Source organism: Tremella mesenterica (genome assembly GCF_000271645.1).
Source record: "Tremella mesenterica DSM 1558 unplaced genomic scaffold TREMEscaffold_3, whole genome shotgun sequence".
NCBI classification, from domain to species: Eukaryota; Fungi; Basidiomycota; class Tremellomycetes; order Tremellales; family Tremellaceae; genus Tremella; species Tremella mesenterica.
The window spans coordinates 926,285-946,017 of record NW_006711227.1 but is presented as its reverse complement, the minus strand read 5'-3'; the positions used below and the strand labels follow the sequence as shown (position 1 = coordinate 946,017).

General features: G+C 46.9%; 5 protein-coding genes across 5 annotated transcripts in view; 3 read left to right on the top strand and 2 right to left on the bottom strand.

Annotated features, from left to right (window-relative positions):
* Positions 1-6,514: 6,514 nt before the first annotated feature.
* Positions 6,515-8,534, top strand: TREMEDRAFT_61115 (uncharacterized protein; the record flags this gene model as incomplete). The annotated part of the gene is made up of 7 exons (XM_007003455.1): positions 6,515-6,554; positions 6,596-6,709; positions 7,059-7,239; positions 7,266-7,287; positions 7,488-7,615; positions 7,899-8,069; positions 8,252-8,534. The coding sequence occupies 7 exons, from the start codon at positions 6,515-6,517 to the stop codon at positions 8,532-8,534; spliced, it is 939 nt and encodes a 312-aa protein (XP_007003517.1).
* Positions 8,535-9,659: 1,125 nt separating this feature from the next.
* Positions 9,660-11,430, top strand: TREMEDRAFT_28436 (uncharacterized protein; the record flags this gene model as incomplete). Its single annotated transcript, XM_007003124.1, has 7 exons — positions 9,660-9,838; positions 9,887-9,984; positions 10,127-10,236; positions 10,429-10,544; positions 10,602-10,741; positions 10,880-10,949; positions 11,187-11,430. The coding sequence occupies 7 exons, from the start codon at positions 9,660-9,662 to the stop codon at positions 11,428-11,430; spliced, it is 957 nt and encodes a 318-aa protein (XP_007003186.1).
* Positions 11,431-11,831: 401 nt separating this feature from the next.
* On the bottom strand, positions 11,832-13,307 carry TREMEDRAFT_61113 (uncharacterized protein; the record flags this gene model as incomplete). Its single annotated transcript, XM_007003454.1, has 3 exons — positions 11,832-12,176; positions 12,258-12,681; positions 12,730-13,307. 3 exons carry the CDS (start codon positions 13,305-13,307, stop codon positions 11,832-11,834), a joined length of 1,347 nt encoding a protein of 448 aa, XP_007003516.1.
* A 901-nt stretch (positions 13,308-14,208) lies between these two features.
* Positions 14,209-17,739, top strand: TREMEDRAFT_71337 (uncharacterized protein; the record flags this gene model as incomplete). Its single annotated transcript, XM_007003695.1, has 8 exons — positions 14,209-14,428; positions 15,181-15,743; positions 15,844-16,066; positions 16,251-16,535; positions 16,692-16,716; positions 16,779-17,047; positions 17,247-17,347; positions 17,398-17,739. The coding sequence occupies 8 exons, from the start codon at positions 14,209-14,211 to the stop codon at positions 17,479-17,481; spliced, it is 1,770 nt and encodes a 589-aa protein (XP_007003757.1). The 3' UTR covers positions 17,482-17,739.
* Positions 17,740-18,398: 659 nt separating this feature from the next.
* TREMEDRAFT_13756 (uncharacterized protein) overlaps positions 18,399-19,733 on the bottom strand; it is a gene marked incomplete at both ends in the record, with an annotated part of 2,087 nt that continues 752 nt past the window's right edge. The window contains 3 exons of the mRNA XM_007003099.1: positions 18,399-18,494; positions 18,835-19,016; positions 19,059-19,730. Of these exons, the coding sequence (XP_007003161.1) occupies positions 18,399-18,494; positions 18,835-19,016; positions 19,059-19,730 (950 nt within the window). The remainder of the gene's footprint in view (positions 18,495-18,834; positions 19,017-19,058; positions 19,731-19,733) is intronic.

The window sequence follows — 19,733 nt, the reverse complement described above, 5'->3', positions numbered from 1 at the left end:
GCCATTGCGTCACTTTCACCATAATTGATCGGTGGTGAGCTCTCTCGGGGTAAGTGTGGCGCCGAAGGACGTTTCGTGGAATTGTCAGAGGAGGACTGTCGAGTAGACGACGAAGCTTTTCGGTGAGCTGGGGACTTACTTTCGTTACCAACTGGGGAGAGCAGCGTGTAAAAAACCCAACGTTGATAGATTTGGGAGCCTTGTAACGGCGCCCCACCGCTTGTCCGAGTTACATGACTACATGGAGAGGGAGAGGATGGGGGAAACAAAGATATGTGGCTAGTCTCAGGTGAGCTTGTCACGAGCGCTTCTTCTGGTATGCCTGCTTTTTCAACAACTGATCGTATCAATGACTGTTTGGTGGTCAATACCCTCGACTCTTGCTGGTCAGGCTTCGAATTCTTTTGCTGACTTGTTGAGTGAAGGTCAGGATGGTATGACATTGGGATGCGTAGTAGACGGTAGGAGTTTGAATAGTTTTTATCAAAGTCGACGTTGCCCGGATGAATAGTCCGTTAAGGGATCTGTACTGTATATCTTGTTCTCTACTTTGTTAGACTTAAAAGGTTGAAGCCTACTTACATATCCTCTAGATTATCCACTTTCCCACCGTTCGCCTTCTCGTCGGAGTCTCTACTTGATCACTTTCCGATTGCGGAAACAACTCTAAAGACTTACACGTCATCGTTCTCACGGAAAGAAAATTTAGCTTTCTCAGATCTGACAACGCCTCTATTGTGGTCGATTTTGCTGGAGATAACATAGGGAAGTGGATAGCTGTTATCGACCGGAATCAAGGAAGAAGATGTGTTTTTGATAATTTGTGCAAGGTCCAGTCGACGACGACTTGGCGCACAACCACTTTCGTCTTCGGGCACAACCCCCGAGTTAGGCATGCATAAATTTCCAACGGAAGCAGATAGGCGTGCACAAAGCTCGAGCCTCATTCTTCTCTGACATTCAACTTTGACCATTGATCTTGACCTGGTTCACGTCATATCCACCACTTTTACATCCTATAACCCCTCAAACCCTCTGGAAAAGGATTCTTCTCATCTGTACGAGCATTTTGATACCTGAATCACTGCTTAACACTGCCTCTAATACTTCGCCGTGAGATTTCACTTCCAAATCATCCCCCCAGATCAATGCTGATGTTGAAGGAGATATTCTGACCACTTTTCATACCACACAATGTCTGCTTCTCAGCCCATCGAGATCTCAGACTCCTCCAGTGACGACAGCTTTGACTACACCCTTCCCCCGTCTCTCCCTCCTCTGAAAATTGAGCCCTCATCACCGGACACCATTATTCCTGAAACCCAACCTTCGTCTTCGGTACCAACCTCGCCCACGCCTTCTGTTGTTGATGTTCGACCAAGATCTCTCTCTCCTGACGAAGAAGGATCAGTTACCTCCTCTCTGCGAGCTTTAGAAGACCATTTGGATCAGAAAACCGACTCAGAAGAAAGCTCAGAAGGAGAAACCCAAGGTACCATGTCAAATATTGATGTCGACGAATTTGGTCCACATGAACGACTACCTACTCTGGTTCACCCGCCCTTACGATTATCTCCTCAGCCAAATATCAACCAGGGTCGTGAGAAACTGCTTAAACTAGCTGCAGAGTTGGATTTTGCACTTGTGACAGAGACAAGCAACCAAGACAAGCAGTACATGATTTTGAACTGTATCTGCGGGGGGGAATATCGTACTGGTCGAACCACCTCATACGAAAAGGTACGAACCCGAGTCCAAGCAACTCAGCGAACAGGATGTCCATTCAAGATCAAGCTGTCCCGAGTACCTCAGAAAGATGCTTTCAGTGATGGATTTCGTCCTGTACTTCTCACCACCATCTGTAATTCTCATAACCATCCCCCTGTCAAGAAGCTACTACTTTCGCATCTACGAAAAACCTCCAGGACACCAGAGATAACTCGGTTGCTGCAAGATTATGTGGATAAAGGCTTCGGACCTCATCAGATCATCGACGTTCTCAAGAACCACCCCGACCGACCACTTCTCACACCTAACGACGTGAAAAACTTCAAGTACAGGTACAAAAAAAGTCAGCTTGAAGGTCATACAGCCACTGAAAGTTTATTACTACGTCTGCAGAGAGAAAAACGATTATTCAAGGCCCTTATCAACAGTCACAGAGAGACATTGGGGTTCGTATACACCACCCCACAGGCAAGAACTCTGCTTCATAGATACCCAACTGTCCTCATGATGGACTGTACCTATCGGATTACTCGTTATCGATTACCAATGTTACACATCACTGGCCTCACTGCGACAAACCTCACCTTTACTGCTGCTGTTGCGTTTATCTTTCGAGAGACTACAGATTGGTATTCCCTCGCCCTGAAAGCCTTTCTCGATCTAATGGGCCCTCTCAAGTACAATATTCAAGTGGTAGTAACCGACAGAGAAGTTGCTCTTGCGAACGCCCTTCGAATTCAACTACCTAATGCGAAACAGCAGTATTGTATCTGGCATCTTCGCGAGAATATCAGACACGCATGTGACAAAGCAAAATGCTTTGCAGACGAAGAAAATGATGTCTTGGCAAGGAAGAGGTTCGGGGACATGTGGATACAGGAAGTGGTAATGGCCACGACTGATTTCAAGCTTCAGCAGGGGATGGATAAGATCAAGGTTGAATTCTCGAAACCTAGTCATTTTCCAGCAATTCGATACATCGAACATCTTCTTGAAAGCAAGGAGAAATGGGCTCATGCTTTTACCAACAGAAACCGCAATCTTGGTCAGCATTCATCCTCAAGGAACGAAGGAGAACATCAAGCCTTGAAGAAATTTTTGAATTCTCACACTGGTACTTTACCATGGGTGTGTCACGGCCGTCAAACAACTACCTTCTGGCAGACCGACGGTCGACGAACCTCGGCTAACTTGACGCTCCTGAATCGATGTCTCACCCAACCGGGAGGGCGCAGACGTCGAAAGGAGTGTAACTACGGCGTACTTCGGCGTAGTTACTCTAACTGGGGTTTTGTTCTACTGATGGCGATGTATCTTGATTTGTATATAGCTTTCTCTATCTGTCTTTCACTACTGACAACAATCAAGGATCGCTGAAGAACTTCAGCGATCTTCTCAGCTAATATTATCTACTCCTCCTAGACGTTCATCCAACCCCCTCGCGCTTTGACGTACTTCAACGTACTTCGTCCAACTTCCCCGAGCCCTCGGCCATCCTCTTCCTCCTTCGACTAACTCCGCCTAACATCGCCGCACTTCTCCTCCCATTGTCCCTACTTAGCCTAACCCCGTCTAACTTCGCCGTACTTGGTGTCAGAAGTCCTGAGTTACGTGTAGAGTAAAGAGGTTAAGGCGTGATGGGGTTTTGATGGCCAAAGGAGGGTCATTGTTGGTGGAGTAATCGAGGTGTCACGACGTAGTTCGTGACAGGGTGGTAAAGAGACTCGACATCTTCCTAGAGAGACAGTGGGATAAAATCGTGCTCAAGGATGGTCAGCAAAGACAGCGAAATCCACTTGGGGATCGTCTTCTCAATGTAGTTTGTCGTGACATCTCCTCATTCGCCTCTGACAAGCTCGAACATCAACTGAAAGTTGCGAACAAGCTTCTTAAATCGTCAGCCAACCTTAACCAGTGTTCAGGAATCTTTGAGGGCTCTATGGGTCTCCCCTGTGCTCATACGATCGCGAATATTATGAGAAGAGACGGTATTTTAACCATCAATCAGAAACATCGTCATTGGAGACTGCAGGAAGTAGGATTCGATGTCTTGCTGCAAGAGACCAATGAGAGAAGTAATCATACAGCTCTGCAGGCCAGTGGGGTACATGAATTAGGTGACGAATTCGAGGCTGAAAATGGTTTTAATAACTACATCCTTGATCCTCCCCTTCAACTGGGTTTGCGAGCTCGGCAAGCAATTCGGTACCAATGTCACGACTCTACCGAGCGTGACCCGAGTTCACGTGATTTCAACACATTCCAACTGAATTCATGCGACTTCAATATGAGTTCCAATGAATTCATATCAGTACATGTGATATGACCATGATATCATACGAGTTCACCATGATACCACATGAGTTCACCATGATACCGTATGAGTTCACCATGAATTCATATGCATTCATCATGAATTCATACGTGTTCACCATGAATACACCTGAACCCATATGGGTTCAGTCAGAAATCACCTGAATATCGTGTGAAACCGTCATGAACTCACCAGAGTTCATACGAGTCCGCATGGACTCACCTGATTCCGGGAAGAATCCACATGATATCAGTGTGAATCCACATGATATCAACCCGGATGATTCTGAATTCATACGACGAGTTTGCGCATCACAAATCCCTTGGAAAAGGATATAAGGAGGCCATTTGTAGTTTGTAGTTTTCCTTTTCTCAAGGATCAAAATATTATTTGCCACTCACAAGAGACCTCTTCTTGACATATTACTTACAATCCAACACACCCTCACCATCATTACCCCTGTCCACGTCATCACATACACCCTTATTGTCATCTCGACTTGCCCGGATCCTTCGCAAGTCACTTTAGTCGTCCGACCACATCACAAGTCTACGGACAACATACTAACCGTCGTTGTCCAAGCTAATTAAACAGTTGCAGTCCACCTGTCTTTGATCCATTGAGGTCTGTCAAGGACAGGACCGTGACAACCAAGTAACCCAAGCTGCCAGTCAGAATACTTCTTCTCAGACCCCTGGGGTTCATGTGGTTCGTCCAATACCATTTTACAACTCTCAGCAAACCCCTACCACTGTCCCGACACCTTCAGGCCGTCCTGCAAGGTTGAGAACCTCGAAAATTCAGTCTATTCGTCCATTTCAAGCTCCGTCCGGTCGTATTCTGTCTCAAAGTGAGCAATCTGCTCCCTCTCGCCCTCTACCACCTAAATGTGACCTGTGTACCAAGAGACATGCGGAGACTTGGATGTGTGCAGCGAAGAAAGCAGTAGCAGCAAGGGAACAGGAGTTATTAGCTCGAATTCAAGCTGCAGGACAGAATAATGGACAAAGGACAGTGACTGCAGGGTCTGCGATGACGGAGAGGCCTGCTGAGATGGCGAGAACACCTTCTGAGATGGCGAGGACACTTCCAACAGTACGCATTTCATTGAAATCTGTCCTACCACTTCTCCTGCACGCCTGACAAAAGTTCTGGGCTAATGTATGCAGATAATCGCTCAATATCCTCCCTACCCCTTCTACCCTTCTCCCCAGTTGCTCCCAGGTGTCCCTGGGCCATCTAATTGGTACCAGAGGCCACCTACGTACCCTCCTGTACCGAATTACTTGAATTATCCACCTACCTTTTATCCACCCGTGTACCCGCCCCCGTATGTCGAAGAGGGGCTTGGAAATGGCTCAAACTTCGCAGAAAGGACTGTCCTGGACGCCAGGAACGGTGGTATGAGACAGGAATTCCCCCCTCGTGAGTATAGGCCATAAGACGTGTCAGATCTCATGGAGAGAGAGGGTGGAAGGAGGATGGATGTAACTCAGTGAGTTTCAACTTTCAAGCAGCAACAAGGGTATGTGCTGATAGAGGACAGTCTACTGTACATATCTACTCTGTTAGGGATGTTAATGCATGCTGAAAAGTGGTGAAGAAAAAAAAAATTCGACTGCATGTCTTTGAAGACGGGGAGGAGTGATGGAAGGGAGGCTCGAGCTTTGTGCACGCCTATCTGCTTCCGTTGGAAATTTATGCATGCCTAACTCGGGGGTTGTGCCCGAAGACGAAAGTGGTTGTGCGCCAAGTCGTCGTCGTCCAGTCCCTGTCAGGATCACGCGGTACCACGGGTACCTTACCATGTAGTCGTACTCTTTTTCCATTCCCGTCCCCGTCTCCATTCCCGCGTCCGGGCTTACTCCGTTTGCTACTATGCCTGGTACCATTCCTTCGACACCTCTACCCTTTTTTACATCTCCGTCTCGGTAACTATCATCGCTCTTCCTCTCCTATTCTACCTCGACTTCATTCCAAACTACGCATGCTCTTATCGGTATCATCCCGCTCTCTTTTTAGTATATAGACGTAGTCTTTTCTCAGCAATGTCTTGTCGAATGTATTTTGTGTTTTCCTAGTTATATCATTTGACATACATCTCATCGATCTTACAGATCTCTTCGATACACTACATCACTAGGTTTGTTCCCTACAAGGCCTCATTGTCATAGCTCATCGACGCAGACTATCCCGACGTCTGGTCCTTACAGTCCCACAAGGCGTCTTTCGATGGTTGACGATTAACCTTACGGACCGTTGTTGTCAAGTGTAGAATAAAGGTGGATTGATGAGCGATTACGGGAACAACAAACCATGCTAGAACTGAAGAGGTAGGGAGGCGGAGGAGGGGGGGGAGGGGGCGGGGAGGTCGTCCTGATCGATAAGAGCGAGTAGTAGATGACGAAGCGGTCGGAAAATCCGGGGGTGATGTTTCAGTTGGATACTGAAAAGCCAAAATAAGGTCACATCATGGATCCTGATCCTCCGACTATCGTAGACACGAGAGCAGGTCCGCTAAGCGATATGACGAGTGATTACTGATTCGAGTAGAAGGAAGTAAAGCTCGCAAGGAGAAGCTGGCGTTAGAGTCGTTAGCTCCTGTTGAACTTTCCGAGTCCGATAGCTGCCAACACCAAATGAGTAGACCTCATAATTATGATCCTCGTGAGTAGTTCTGTGAATAGATGCATCATTCCATAAGCTCCAGATTCCTCGTTAGTGACTCTTCTCCAGGAGTCATGCGGGATCAGACGTAGACTCATCGTTTTCAGGTGGCTCTCCTTGTCCCGACCCATCTGCCGGAGTGGGTGACTGCTCTTCATTTGCGGAGATCGGAGCAGACTGATTGCCGATGAAGCGCTGAATCAAGGTGACTGAATTAGGGTTTCCACTTTTTGAGGAACCCATACCAGGAGGTTTTGGTCGTAATACTGAGCCTGCCAGCCCCACAGTTCCGCGTCCCCGTATCCTTGAAGAGGCGTGGAGGGGGTACCACCAGGTGTGAACGCTACAGAGGTAGAAGCAGTAGGGAACATCGGTGCAGCAGCACCTGACGACTGTCCATTGTTCGAAGGGTCGTCCGTTACAGCGTTCGCCGATGACGAAGCCGTGACATCACTATACGGGGGAGGATCCGTCGAGGGTGTTGTGCCCGTTGGGGTTTCCCCTTGGGAATCCGTAGTAATGGCACCAGTGTTGGTCCCATCATCTGTTGTTCCAGACATGCCTTAGTTTATTTTCCAGTGAGTCAGAGAGAAGATCGATGTCAAAAATATGTAGTGGTGAAGAAATCCTCACTATTATGAGGGTTTCATATACTATTTCAACTCGAGCTGAGTTGGAAGTTTGATCGTTTGACCGAATGAGTGGGAAATGATAATGTCATCCTTGGGTAGAATCTTCCTTCGGTTTCTACGCTCGTCATAGATACGCTCATGACAAGATTGATATGTTGTCTTCTTCAAGCACCGCAATTTTGGGGAAGTTAACACAGGTTGTCAGGAATGATACTCCGGTCCTGGCCGGCCTGTCAAATCTTTACCTTGTAGTGGTCATCAGTGTGAGAAGACAGTCAGTGATTGTACAATCTCAGATAATTGGTTGGGTGGAAGAAGTCTTGAATGGATATTGTCATCGGGTGAATGTCATGTCAAGGTTCATGGATCTATATTAAGCAGTATATTACACATACATCTCATTAGCAGCTGAGTTAACATCGCTATAGCCAGACCGGTGTCGGAACTACATAAGTTACGGCTCAGTCGAGTCAGATTTTAAGACTTGGGACTGTTTTTCGATGCACTGACCTGACTTGTATTCCCAGCTCCATTTATTGGAACAGCCTCAGTATCAGCTGTAGATGCCATAAAGCTGTTTCCGAAGGTTTGTTCGGAGATTGGAGAGGGATCAGAGGAGTTAATGGTGGAGATTCCCAGGGGCGGAGAGGATACTACGCTTCGAGGTGGTGCGGTCAGCAAGACAGAGAATTTGGAGGGGGTAGCAACGGCACCGGAAGAGTGCGAGGGTGGGCGAAAAAGCTGACCAGATTTGTCATCATGAATGAACGAGATATCACCAGATCTGTGTCACGAACTACGTCGCGACACCTCGATTACTCCACCAACAATGACCCTCCTTTGGCCATCAAAACCCCATCACGCCTTAACCTCTTTACTCTACACGTAACTCAGGACTTCTGACACCAAGTACGGCGAAGTTAGACGGAGTTAGGCTAAGTAGGAACAATGGGAGCAGAAGTACGGCGAAGTTAGACGGAGTTAGGCTAAGTAGGGACAATGGGAGCAGAAGTGCGGCGATGTTAGGCGGAGTTAGTCTAAGTAGGGACAATGGGAACAGAAGTACGGCGAAGTTAGACGGAGTTAGGCTAAGTAGGGACAATGGGAGCAGAAGTGCGGCGATGTTAGGCGGAGTTAGTCGAAGGAGGAAGAGGATGGCTGAGGGCTCGGGGAAGTTGGACGAAGTGCGTTGAAGTACGTCAAAGCGCGAGAGGGTTGGATGAACGTCTAGGAGGAGTAGATAATATTAGCTGAGAAGATCGCTGAAGTTCTTCAGCGATCCTTGATTGTTGTCAGTAGTGAAAAACAGATAGAGATAGCTATATACAATTCGAGATACATCGCCATCAGTAGAACAAAACCCCAGTTAGAGTAACTACGCCGAAGTACGCCGTAGTTACACTCCTTTCGACGTCTGCGCCCTCTCGGTTGGGTGAGACTTCGACTCAGGAGCATCAAGTTAGCCGAGGTTCGTCGACCGTCGGTCTGCCAGAAGATAGTTGTTCGACGCTCGTGACAATCTGGAGGCCTCTGTAGGGAGATTCGAAGGTGAGGACATGTAGCGTAGAGAAACAATGGACGACCAAATGAACAAAGCTTAAATATTGATATAAGGTTGTAGATGTCACGACTCACAGCAGTTGATGATGAGTTCAACAGCTAATTCGTTGTACTGCCCCAAACGCAGGTCCTTGGTACTCCGCCGTCTCTTTCTCTGCCGGCCATGAACCAACCATCGTATCGCCCCAATCCTCCCGTTGTTGTCCGTCATCACAATTCAACGTGAAGCTCGTATGCGCGTCATCGCTCGTCAACTCTGAATAGTATCGCTATCGCACTGCTTGGCATTGCTTGAGTAGAGATCTATAGGAAGGTCAACTTTCGATGATTTCTGTATCGAGAACAAGCGGCGGCCGATGTCATGGAGTGTTTCGTATAAAGTTGTTGTACTATGCGTGATACTTATGACCTGATGACTTGAGAAAAGATTCCGTGTCCTCGACTTGCTTGACGACGAACGAAGAAAGCTTCCTCCGGGCGCCGGATAGAAAGGAAGAGGAGATGGTGCCTGTAACTTTATGCCATCTAGGCACCATGCCCGACGGTCATGTCCTGCCATCGTCCAGATCGAAAGGCAGTCACCTCTCACTCCAACTCCGTACTCACCGCAAACCACTTTCCTCCCCATCGGTCATGGATACAACTCGTCGTCATTGTCAAGTATAAAATCCACCTACTCCTCACATCCTATTCATCTGTGTCAGTAACAGCGTGTTCTGTATAGAGACGCGCGGACCATCAATATTGGATCATCAGCAATGTCTGCCAAAGCAGTAGTAACCGCTACCATCCGTGGTATCCAAGTGCCTCCTATGGCTATTGGTACTTGGTCATGGGGTGATACATCTACTTGGGGTTACAAACCGGAAGATAATGCAGGTATCAAAGAAGCTTGGGAAGCTTGTAATAGGGTTGGCCTGACATTTTACGATTCTGCGTGAGTACATAGCTTGTTTCATGGTTATGAGGATGTTGATGAAAATAGGGAAGGATATGGTTGGGGTGAGAGTGAAAGAATGATAGGACGTTTGTTGAAAGACACCGATCCTGAGATTAGGAAGAAGATTTATATCGCAACCAAATGTGAGTTGTTTATCAACATTATACGCAACACATCTCTAACTGGACCAACCTATGATGATTGATCAGATAGACACTTCACCTTTCTTTTGTCTTATCTCGTCAATAAGGATGTCGAGGTGTCAGATGAAAGGACTGACAACAGATCTGCCTTGGCCTAACCATAAGAATTTCTTCCTCTGGTCACCTGGTGTGATCTCGGCTTGCACTAAATCCCGTGACCGTTTGGGTGTAGAAATGATCGACCTCTATCAGGTCAGTCATCACAACTCGCATCTCACCCTCTCCCCTTTTCACCCGGTCCCAGCTTTCACACAGATCGTCAAGTCCTCCAATTACCACATGAAAACTTTCCTTGACCCCTCAATAAATTGGGGACCGCAGCTCGCGAATCCCTCTATGTATGACATGTAGTGAATGTAGCTCCAGACAAACGTTGACACAAAGGTTCATATTCCTCTATCGATCCACTCTTTCGAGTCAATCGCTCGTGAACTCGCTCAATGTGTCAAAATGGGGTTATGCAGAAACGTAGGAGTCTCCAATTATTCTCTTCAAGAAGTGTAAGTTACTCTTTCTCACATTTCCCCTCACTCGAAGAAAGAAAAGTTGATAGAGAGAATCCGAATGTCCGATGCATTAGAGAAAGAAGGCGTTTCTTTAGCTTCTAATCAAGTCGAATTCTCTTTACTTCATCAGTTACCGGATACGAAGGGTATGTTGTCCGAACTGAAGAAGAGGGATATAGCTATGCTTGCTTGTGAGTCTTACAACCCATTCTTGTCATGTCTTTCCCTGTCTTTGTCAGCTTCACTTGTCTTTCGTCATCTGAAAGTATTGGTAATTAGTCTTGGAAGAAGTTATCCAGCTGGTCAATTAGCAATGAGCTGAACTTCAGATTCTCCTTTGGCAATGGGTCGTCTTACTGGAAAATACGGTCCGGAGAATCCTCTTCCTAAAGGTAGAGCGTATGTCTTCTCCTCTTCTCCTCCCTTTCTTCCTCCCTCTGGCCCTCAATTTCACTCTTATCCCTCTCCCAAAGAAGATCTACCCAGTTGGCGAAGCCTGATGTTGTGGTATGATCCCTCTGGTCAAACCCATTCGTCATATCTGTTGTTCTTCTGTTTCATGTCGTATCAGGGACATGGAGACTAACAAGTATGACAAGTGGTAGACAGAACGAAGGTTCAACGCTGATTCTATAGGTTTGGCGCAGGTCAAACCTGGGAACAACTAGAACCTCTCTTCACGGAAATGAAAGACCTCGCTACCAAATACTCGGTGTCCGTTTCGGCCATAGCTTTAAATTGGGTGATTCGGAAAGGTGCCATACCTCTCGGAGGAGCTAGAAACGCTAGACAAGCGGAACAGAACGCCTTGGCCGCTACTTTCAGTTTGACCGATGAGGAAGTAGCAAGTCTTGCTAGTCAAGGTACAGAGGGAAAATAGTGAGTGTTTGTGAGATCGTCAGTGAGATGAGCTCATCATGAAGTCATTGGATTCAACATGGATAGCTCGAATTCGGGTCAAGGACCGCGTCTTGGACAATATCGTATGGGTGGAGATGAATTGTGATTATCGTTTGAACAGGTTTTTTTTTGTAAATTTAGAACTTGAATGCTAGAGTTTGTTGACAAGATTGTCAGTGTGTACATACAAGTCACCAAGCTACACTCTTGCGCGCGATGCTGTGTTTGTGAGGTCATCTCAAAGCGGAACTAAGCCTGTTGAAGCCCATCCGCCGACATACATCTCACAGTGATATGTATGATGCATGCGTGCAGCCAGCCATGGCTACTGTGAACGATACTCGTACTCGTACTGTCAATGATGGCACTCAAGTCCACTTATCACTGACTCTCTACCTCGGCGTTCACCTCCTTCCCCTCCTCCTCTTTAGACGACGCCGCAACCTCCTGGTCCCACTCAGCAACCCAGTTCACGATATCGTTCCAGGTCTCACACTTTACCAACCCATCTCGGTCCTCGATGGGGGGATACGACAACTCTACTCCCGCCGCCAAGCGTTCTTCATAAGTCATGATCTCTTCCGCGGTCTGGCAGCTCGTGGCGTTCTTGCTCCATGGCCAGCGGGTGAACAAGATACAAGGAATTGGAGGCGTGGCGTTGAGGATGGGAAGGAGGTTGCCGTAATGGTCATCGATGAAAACTGCAGCGTTGATATCGCGAAGAACCTGAAGATTAACTGATACTCCCCCGTGCGTGGTGATATGAGAAATGAAATTGCAAGGTGATCTTCCAGACGTATTACTCACCTTAAGCTTTCCTTGACCTCCTTTACCCATTCCAACAGCTTTCCAAACTTCTTTAAACTTCGCATTCAACTCCTTTTCTCTCTCAAGACCTTCAGGGGTATCTTCCTTGTCCGGAATCTGGGCTTGCGCAGCATCGTAAGTCCCCACGAACCATATCTCCTTGATAAGGTCTTCCTCGTTATCACCCACCGTTACGCCATATTTAGCCAGCCATTCGATGACAGGCCCACGATGATGTTCGGCTCGCGAAGTGACAATGTGTAGCTCATGACCCATTTCGCGAAGCGCTTTCAAGCCATCTACGAAACCATCTACGGGTTGGGTCGTCGGAAGTAGATATTCCATCAAACGAAGTCCACGACCCACATCGGCATAATTGCCCCACCCACGGTTTTGATGGGGGAAATAAGTTTTCGCATCCTCACTACAATCTCAGCATATTCCAGCTTGACAAGAAAAGACTAGAACTCACATGGTCAGATCGAGATTGTGTAATTTGTTTATTTCAAGTTGCAAAGCTTGGTAGTTTTGAGTGAAGACATCGTCAAAGTCAATGGCGATGACCCTGTTATTCTTCACTTCAATCTTGGACGCCAGCTGGACCTCGTGTGGAGGCATTTCACGCGGGTGTCCAATCATACTATCCCAGTCTGGACGTTTGGCACCTTTTGGACCTGGAAGGAAATAATCCCCGTCCTTGTTCCCTCCTGGACGGGAAACTTCAGGATCGTCTTGGTAATTGAAAAGGGGAGTGGTAGGAACAGATCCTTGTACGGCGATCAAACTGAAGTGTTGTGCGGGAGATCGAATACCGGCAGAGAACCCGGAGGCGTAATGAGCGTAGTTCGCTGCGGTATCGGCTGGTGAATGTGGTGGTTCTTCGCCCGTGGCGGAGTCGACGAATGAATGAGATACTGACACTTCGGTATTGGTTGATGCTTGCCTAGTGGCAAAAGTCGGTGAGAGAGGATTGGGAGTTTCTGGGGTTTCGGACAGGTTCTCAGAAGGATGAGTGGCGTGGGTCGGATTGGAAAGATCTCGATGATTCATCTTGCAAGTTTATTTAAGTTACTTGTGGGTCTTGTGATCACGGTCGGGCTACCGGTCAGGGTTTGATCGATATACCTACGCTAGGAAAAGATATCAACTCTCTGATGGAAGATTCCGGTAACAAGAACAGTGTCAAAGTTGAGGATGATGACGAGTGGAATGAAGTGGTGGAGTGGGTAGGATAAAGAGAAGTCTTCTCTCACACGTCATTCTCCCCCTCCTTTGTTCACCTCTACTTGGGTTGTTTGATAGATCCTTACACTTCCCCTCTGCCTCCTGGAAGGGCGTTTCCCCAGACTTGCCCAGATAGGACAAGCACCACTTGCTATGATCCGAGGGAGACGGGGGTGAAAAGACGCTCGAACCATCTAACTTACCCACGTACAACTCGTCACACACGGGTTCAAGGGTGTCGGAAGTAGAGCTCGGTCGCGATCAGTCGAAAGTTTACTCTGTATGCCGTCCTTTCTGGGATGTGACCTCCACCTTAACACCATCCCTTGGTGGGAGTAGAGGACTGGGGTACTCCCTACGTTGCTGACGAGGATCGTTATGTCTAGTCTGAGTGAGAATGAAGAAGGACACAGAGCCAAGGACGACGAGCCCGCCGAGGATAAGAGGGTTGGGACCTTTACGGGACGAGCGTATTGGGGTGGGAGTGGACATGGACGATGATGGGAAGAGAGGCGGTTGATGGAAGACGGTCTCTACTAGGTGCGGGATTGACGATTCTCAATAAGGCTCATGCAGTAGATGACGAGATGAAAGTTGAAAGAGAAGTACATAAGTCTGCACCGTCGTCATGTCATGTACAGGGCCGTTTTCACCCGATGTGGCGACCGAGTACCTTAAGTCACTTTGGGATTGAGACAGCAAGAGATATAGATCATCGGTATATGCCATGAGCAACATCAACGACGATCCTCATGCCCCTCATCAGCATGTACAGGTCTGTGAGATCTGTAGCCAGCTAAGTGGTCTACCAACTCCCAAAGTCACAACTCATCTCACCTCGGGAGGTCTCGTTGGACTCCCCAGCCCACTCGGTGTCGACTTTACCTCGACGCTCGTCTCCCCTGGAGCGGTGCTCGTCCCTGCTCGACTGAGTATAGGCTCAGAAGGTGATTGTTCTATTCGTTCTTGCCCTGTCAAATCAGCAAATTCCTGTACAGATGACCTTCTGAGGTCACGAGGGTGAAAAGGTCAGAATAGCGAATGACTGCCTGCACAACTCACACGACAGCTTATCCATAGGTCTGGCACCTCTATACTTCTGATCTTGTCTCCGAGCATCTATATCCTTCTTCGCATAGTAGTACGCCCCAGCTCCGGCGACTATGAGGACCTATTATGGTCAGCTTGTCACTGTTGGGGCGGACCTCGGAAATCCGAGCGGCATGGCAGCATATTGCCTGATAGCGAAAGTCGACTCACACCCCAGCCGTATATCTATCTTCTTAGCTTAATACTCAAGGGTCAATGTAGCACTCACGACAGACTTGACAGTGTTCATACTTTTCAACAACTTGACTATAAGATAGAGATACGCAACCAGATTGGGATTTGAGTTTCGTCTTGACCTTTCTTTCGTTGGTCAGTCCGGATCTACCCGAACATGAACATTTGCTCAACCCTATCTTATCGCTTCGATCTTGGCCCCTCCTCCTCCTTTCCTTCATCTCCAACATGAGTGCTTCAATGTCCGACAAGTTTCAAGTGTCTACATCTCTCCCTCCTTCCTCTCCCCGTGGTCGATACTCGCAGTCCTCATTCCTCGCCCTTGTGACTATCCTCTTCTGTTTCTTCTCCTTCACCACCGATGTCCTTCCCCTACCTCGATTCCTTGATCGTGGTTGGAATGCTCATCGTGCAGCTTTAGAAGCTGCCAAATGTCCCTCGCAACCCAAACCTCTGAATGTAGGTTCGGACTGGGACCCTCTCAAAGACTCCAAGTACGCCTCACTAGCCGCCGAGAGACTCTCAAAGGCTGTACAAGTAAGAACTGAATCATTCGACAACTTCATTTACTTACCTGCCAACGATAGTCAATATGACAAATTCTTCGCTTTTTCTTCTTTCCTCGAAAAGGAGCTGCCCAAAGTCTACTCTGCTTTGAAACATGAAGCGGTCAACACCCACGGACCTCTCTTCACATGGGAGGGGAAACAGAAGGATTTGAAACCGATTTTGTTAATGGCGCATATCGATACGGTGCCTGTAAATCCTGATACGGAAGATCAATGGGTGTTTCCTCCTTTTGCTGGAGAAATAGCGGTGGATGCTACTCCTGAAGCTACAGGGACGTGGATATGGGGAAGAGGTTCTTCCGATTGTAAGAATAGTCTCATGGCTATCTTGGGATCTGTGGAGAGGTTGGTCAGTGAGAGATTCGAGCCGGAGAGGACAATCTTGCTTGGTTTTGGCTATGATGAGGAAGTGAGTTCATACTTCTTCAATCATATTCATCCAAGCGTAATACAAGAGGCGTGTGGAGGAATTGGAGAATCTCACTACCGATGCACGAGCTGATGAATAGATAGGAGGTTGGAAAGGGGCAGGAAGTCTGGCAAAACTTTTGGAAGAGAGATACGGTCCAGACTCGGTGGCATTTCTAGTGGACGAAGGATTCTCTGGATTAGCAGAGGAATATGGTAATATGTTCATGAGTTTGGGAATGGCGGAAAAGGGAGCGTCAACGTTTCATATCAAGGTGGAGACCCTTGGAGGACATTCAAGTGTTCCTCCTCCTCACACAGGCAGTGAGTCTGAACATCATCTCGTAGTATCTTATCTCAATCACATATATTCAGAAACCCTCCTTAGCCAACTGCTCTAGCTCATGAGCCTTACCCCTTCGTTGACTGTCAGTGTGGGGTGGTCGGGGGGAGCTACATGGAGGGGAGATCTTGTAACAAGAGAGAAAGAATGTCACTAATTATATAGTCGGAGTCATGGCACAACTCTTGATTGCACTTGAATCCCATCCATTTGAACCCTCCCTTGTTCCCGCTTCTCCATATATGAAATACCTATCTTGTCTATTTGAATACGCCCCTGATATCCCTCGATCACTGAAAAGGAGAGTTCGACATCCGAAAATGTGGAAAAAGCTCGCTAGGGACTTGGCCAAATCCGATCGAATTTTGAATTCGTACTTGTCTACCACCCAGGCGATCGATATCATCCATGGAGGTGTCAAAGTGAATGCTCTTCCGGAGTTGGTAGAGGGTAAGCATTCTTCCTATTCACATTCGCTTATCCCCGAACACCTCTTCTCTCACTTGATAGGCCCTGGACATGGCCGGTGATGAAGATCAAACATGTATGGAATGAGTACAGTCAGTGAAAAGGATATGGAATGGAGTTTGATAGTTGACCAAATAGCTCAAATCAATCACCGTATTTCCTTGTAAGTCTTTTCTAATTCTGGATTTATTCAACAGTGGAGTTTCGTTCAGACTGATGAAATAGTACTTCCTCAGTTAAGGAAACTATCGACCATTTCAAATCTGTCATCACTCCTATAGCTGAAAAACTCAATTTTACTCTGTCAGCATTTGACAATTCCCCTAAGACCTCGGAACAACACATCACCATCGGTGTCACCTCATCAGGCGGACAAGGACAATTGGAACCTGCTCCCATTACCGAACCTGACACTCAAGCTTGGGAATTGTTAGCAGGGACATTGAGACATATGTTTGGGAAAGAAACGATTGTTGCTCCTACTGGCATGTTTGGTGAGTGGACTTGACTATTTTTATGAATCTGATTGAACAACCCTTTTCATCCGTTTGTCAGACCCAATAGTCGTTTAGTGGGGTCTCTCTCTCTCTCTATATATATAACACCTCATCTCATATCTTAGGATGAGGACAGAGAAGTGATGATTCCACATTTTTGTAACTTGATCTATGGATTTCGGTAACTGACTCATAGCTAATACAGATACAAAACATATGTGGAAACTCACCAAAAACTTGTATCGTTTCATGCCTGCTTCAATCACCGGTGCGGCAAATATCCACACTGTCAACGAAGTGAGTTACTTCATCCTTCTTTTCCCCTTACGACGTTGATAAAAAAATAGAGACTCAGTCTTGATGCTCATCTCAACACCACGAGGTTTTATTATAAACTTCTTCAAAACGTTCAAACTTGGAAAGCAGATTGACCCATAAATCCAACCTTTCACTTTATATGGACTGTACGAGTAAATTGAACTTTTTCAGATGAGAGGACTCAAATTTGTTTTTCGTGATTTTGTGTATAATGATGAACTTTGTATCAAACATTGATCTGGGACCTTTGGAGAGATGAAACGAGTCAAAAATGCGTTTAGGTGTTTGTGTATAGTCAGGAACCTTGTGTTTAACATCGATGAAATAATCGTTTTGTTCAAAGGTTTATAATATGCATGATCATGAAAATATCAAGTTTGACTTACTCTACAACTCCCGCCATGTCCAATTCTAACCCTGGATCCTGTTCTAAAATCTCGAGGTCGAACTCGAAATCAGAGTCGATTTCCAATTTGGGCTTTTTAACATCTTCAACTTCCACCTCATCTTCAGCTTTCCTTTTGCTAGTTTCGAAATTCAAATCTTTCTCCTTTGTCGCATCGGTCCCATTGATGTCATTCCTCCTATCCAACTTGTTCCCATCGTTTCCCTCATTTACGTGATCTTCAAGAATATCTTTTTCCACCTTGACAACGTGTTCTTGATCGTCAGTTCCTTTCACACATGAGAGTTTCCTTTTATTATCCCCTTCCACCAAACTGCCCGCTTCGTGCTTTCCTCCAAGACTTGATTGTTCTACATCATCGTTGGCGCGATCACCTAAAACGTCGACCAGGGTCTGTACTTCGAATTCACCCTTTGACTCCACAACAGGGGATTTTGACGTGATTGACAACGGTGGAGATATTTTCGGTGAATTTTGTTGCTCATGTTTCATCGCGACATCTTGCATCACTTCGACATGATTTGTTGTTGGTTTTTTCGGTGAATCGGGATTGGGTAAAGTTAAATTTCTTAATCCTGATGTAGGCGTCCTAATTCCATCTTCCGTACCTGGAGTAAGACTCAATCGAGGACTTTTACTTCCTGTTCTACGACCACCGTCCATCAAACGAGCAGCCACTACAGCTGACATTTGTTCGGCTCGGCATGTAGCGTGATAAATCTTCAACGTCAGCTGCGTTTTTCTTCACTTTGTCGCATCAAGACACGAATACTGAACTTTACCATGACGTTGATTCTCTCATATTGAACGATGCGGAGGAAGAAATCCGGGATTAAAGAAGATGAGAAGGTGCTGCTCAACATTCGACATACATCGGTCGAAAGATGGAGTGGATTTGTCCCAGAAGATGGATGAGAAGAATGGGATGTTGGTTCGGAAGGGAAGTGGGAGTGGGAGTGAGGGATGAGTCAGGGATATCAAATGGAATGATGCAGAGAGAACTAAATGGGAACGTGTGAAATGAAAGAGATAAGGGGGCAAAACTAAACATCATATTCACATTACCATTAACATTCAGTGCATTCTTAAAAACCCATTCTTCCTCTTCTTCACTCCATTCGCCTTTAAAAGTCTCTTTGCATATTGGACAGGGTTTCGCGGCCAGTGCCGGATCACTCGGTACTGCAACCCATCTTTTCTTCAACTGTGCCATTTTCTCCGCTGTCAACTTCCCCTTGCCCTCTTCCGTTTTCACTCCCGTCACATTGGAAGGTCCTGCTGTACTTTGACCCGAGCCAGAAGCGACAGCATTGTTGGTCATTAGATCTGATACCCATTCTTCAGCTCTTGGCAACCAACGTCGATGAGCACCCCTTCCCTCCGTCTCGCGTTCTTTTCGGTTTCGACGGAAATGCCAATCGAGATGTTCCTGCATTTGTGTACCTATTCCTGGGAAACGGAGGCCACATTGTTTGCATCGTTCTGGCAGATGATCAAGGGGTATTTCACGGTCAGGGAGGGATACGGTCAAATCGAGATTTTGCAAATTGACATCTTTCATCGATAATATAAGATCTTCATACTCGTCCAACACATTTCGAGGTTTGACCTCTAAAAGCGGAGTTTGAGGTTTACTGAGAAGAGCGGCAGTGTTGAGGTTTTTGAGAATGTTGGCAACGTCTAGCGGCATGGTAAAATTAGGTATACTGGGTGTGGTGGCGGGAAGAGGGGCGGGCGCGATCATCGGGGTCGAGGAGCGAGGTTCGGGAACAAAAGACGATTGTGGTCGAGGGGGATACGCTGGATTGGGAGGAAGTAGGGTAGGCGCGAAAGGTGGTAGAGGTGTGTGAATACCTGGAGCGGGTTGTATGGGAGCAGGAGGTGTCCAAGTATTGACTGGTTGTGCTATTGGTGGCGGAATGGGTGGTCGAGGTGGTGTGGTGGGGGGTGGCGGTGCTG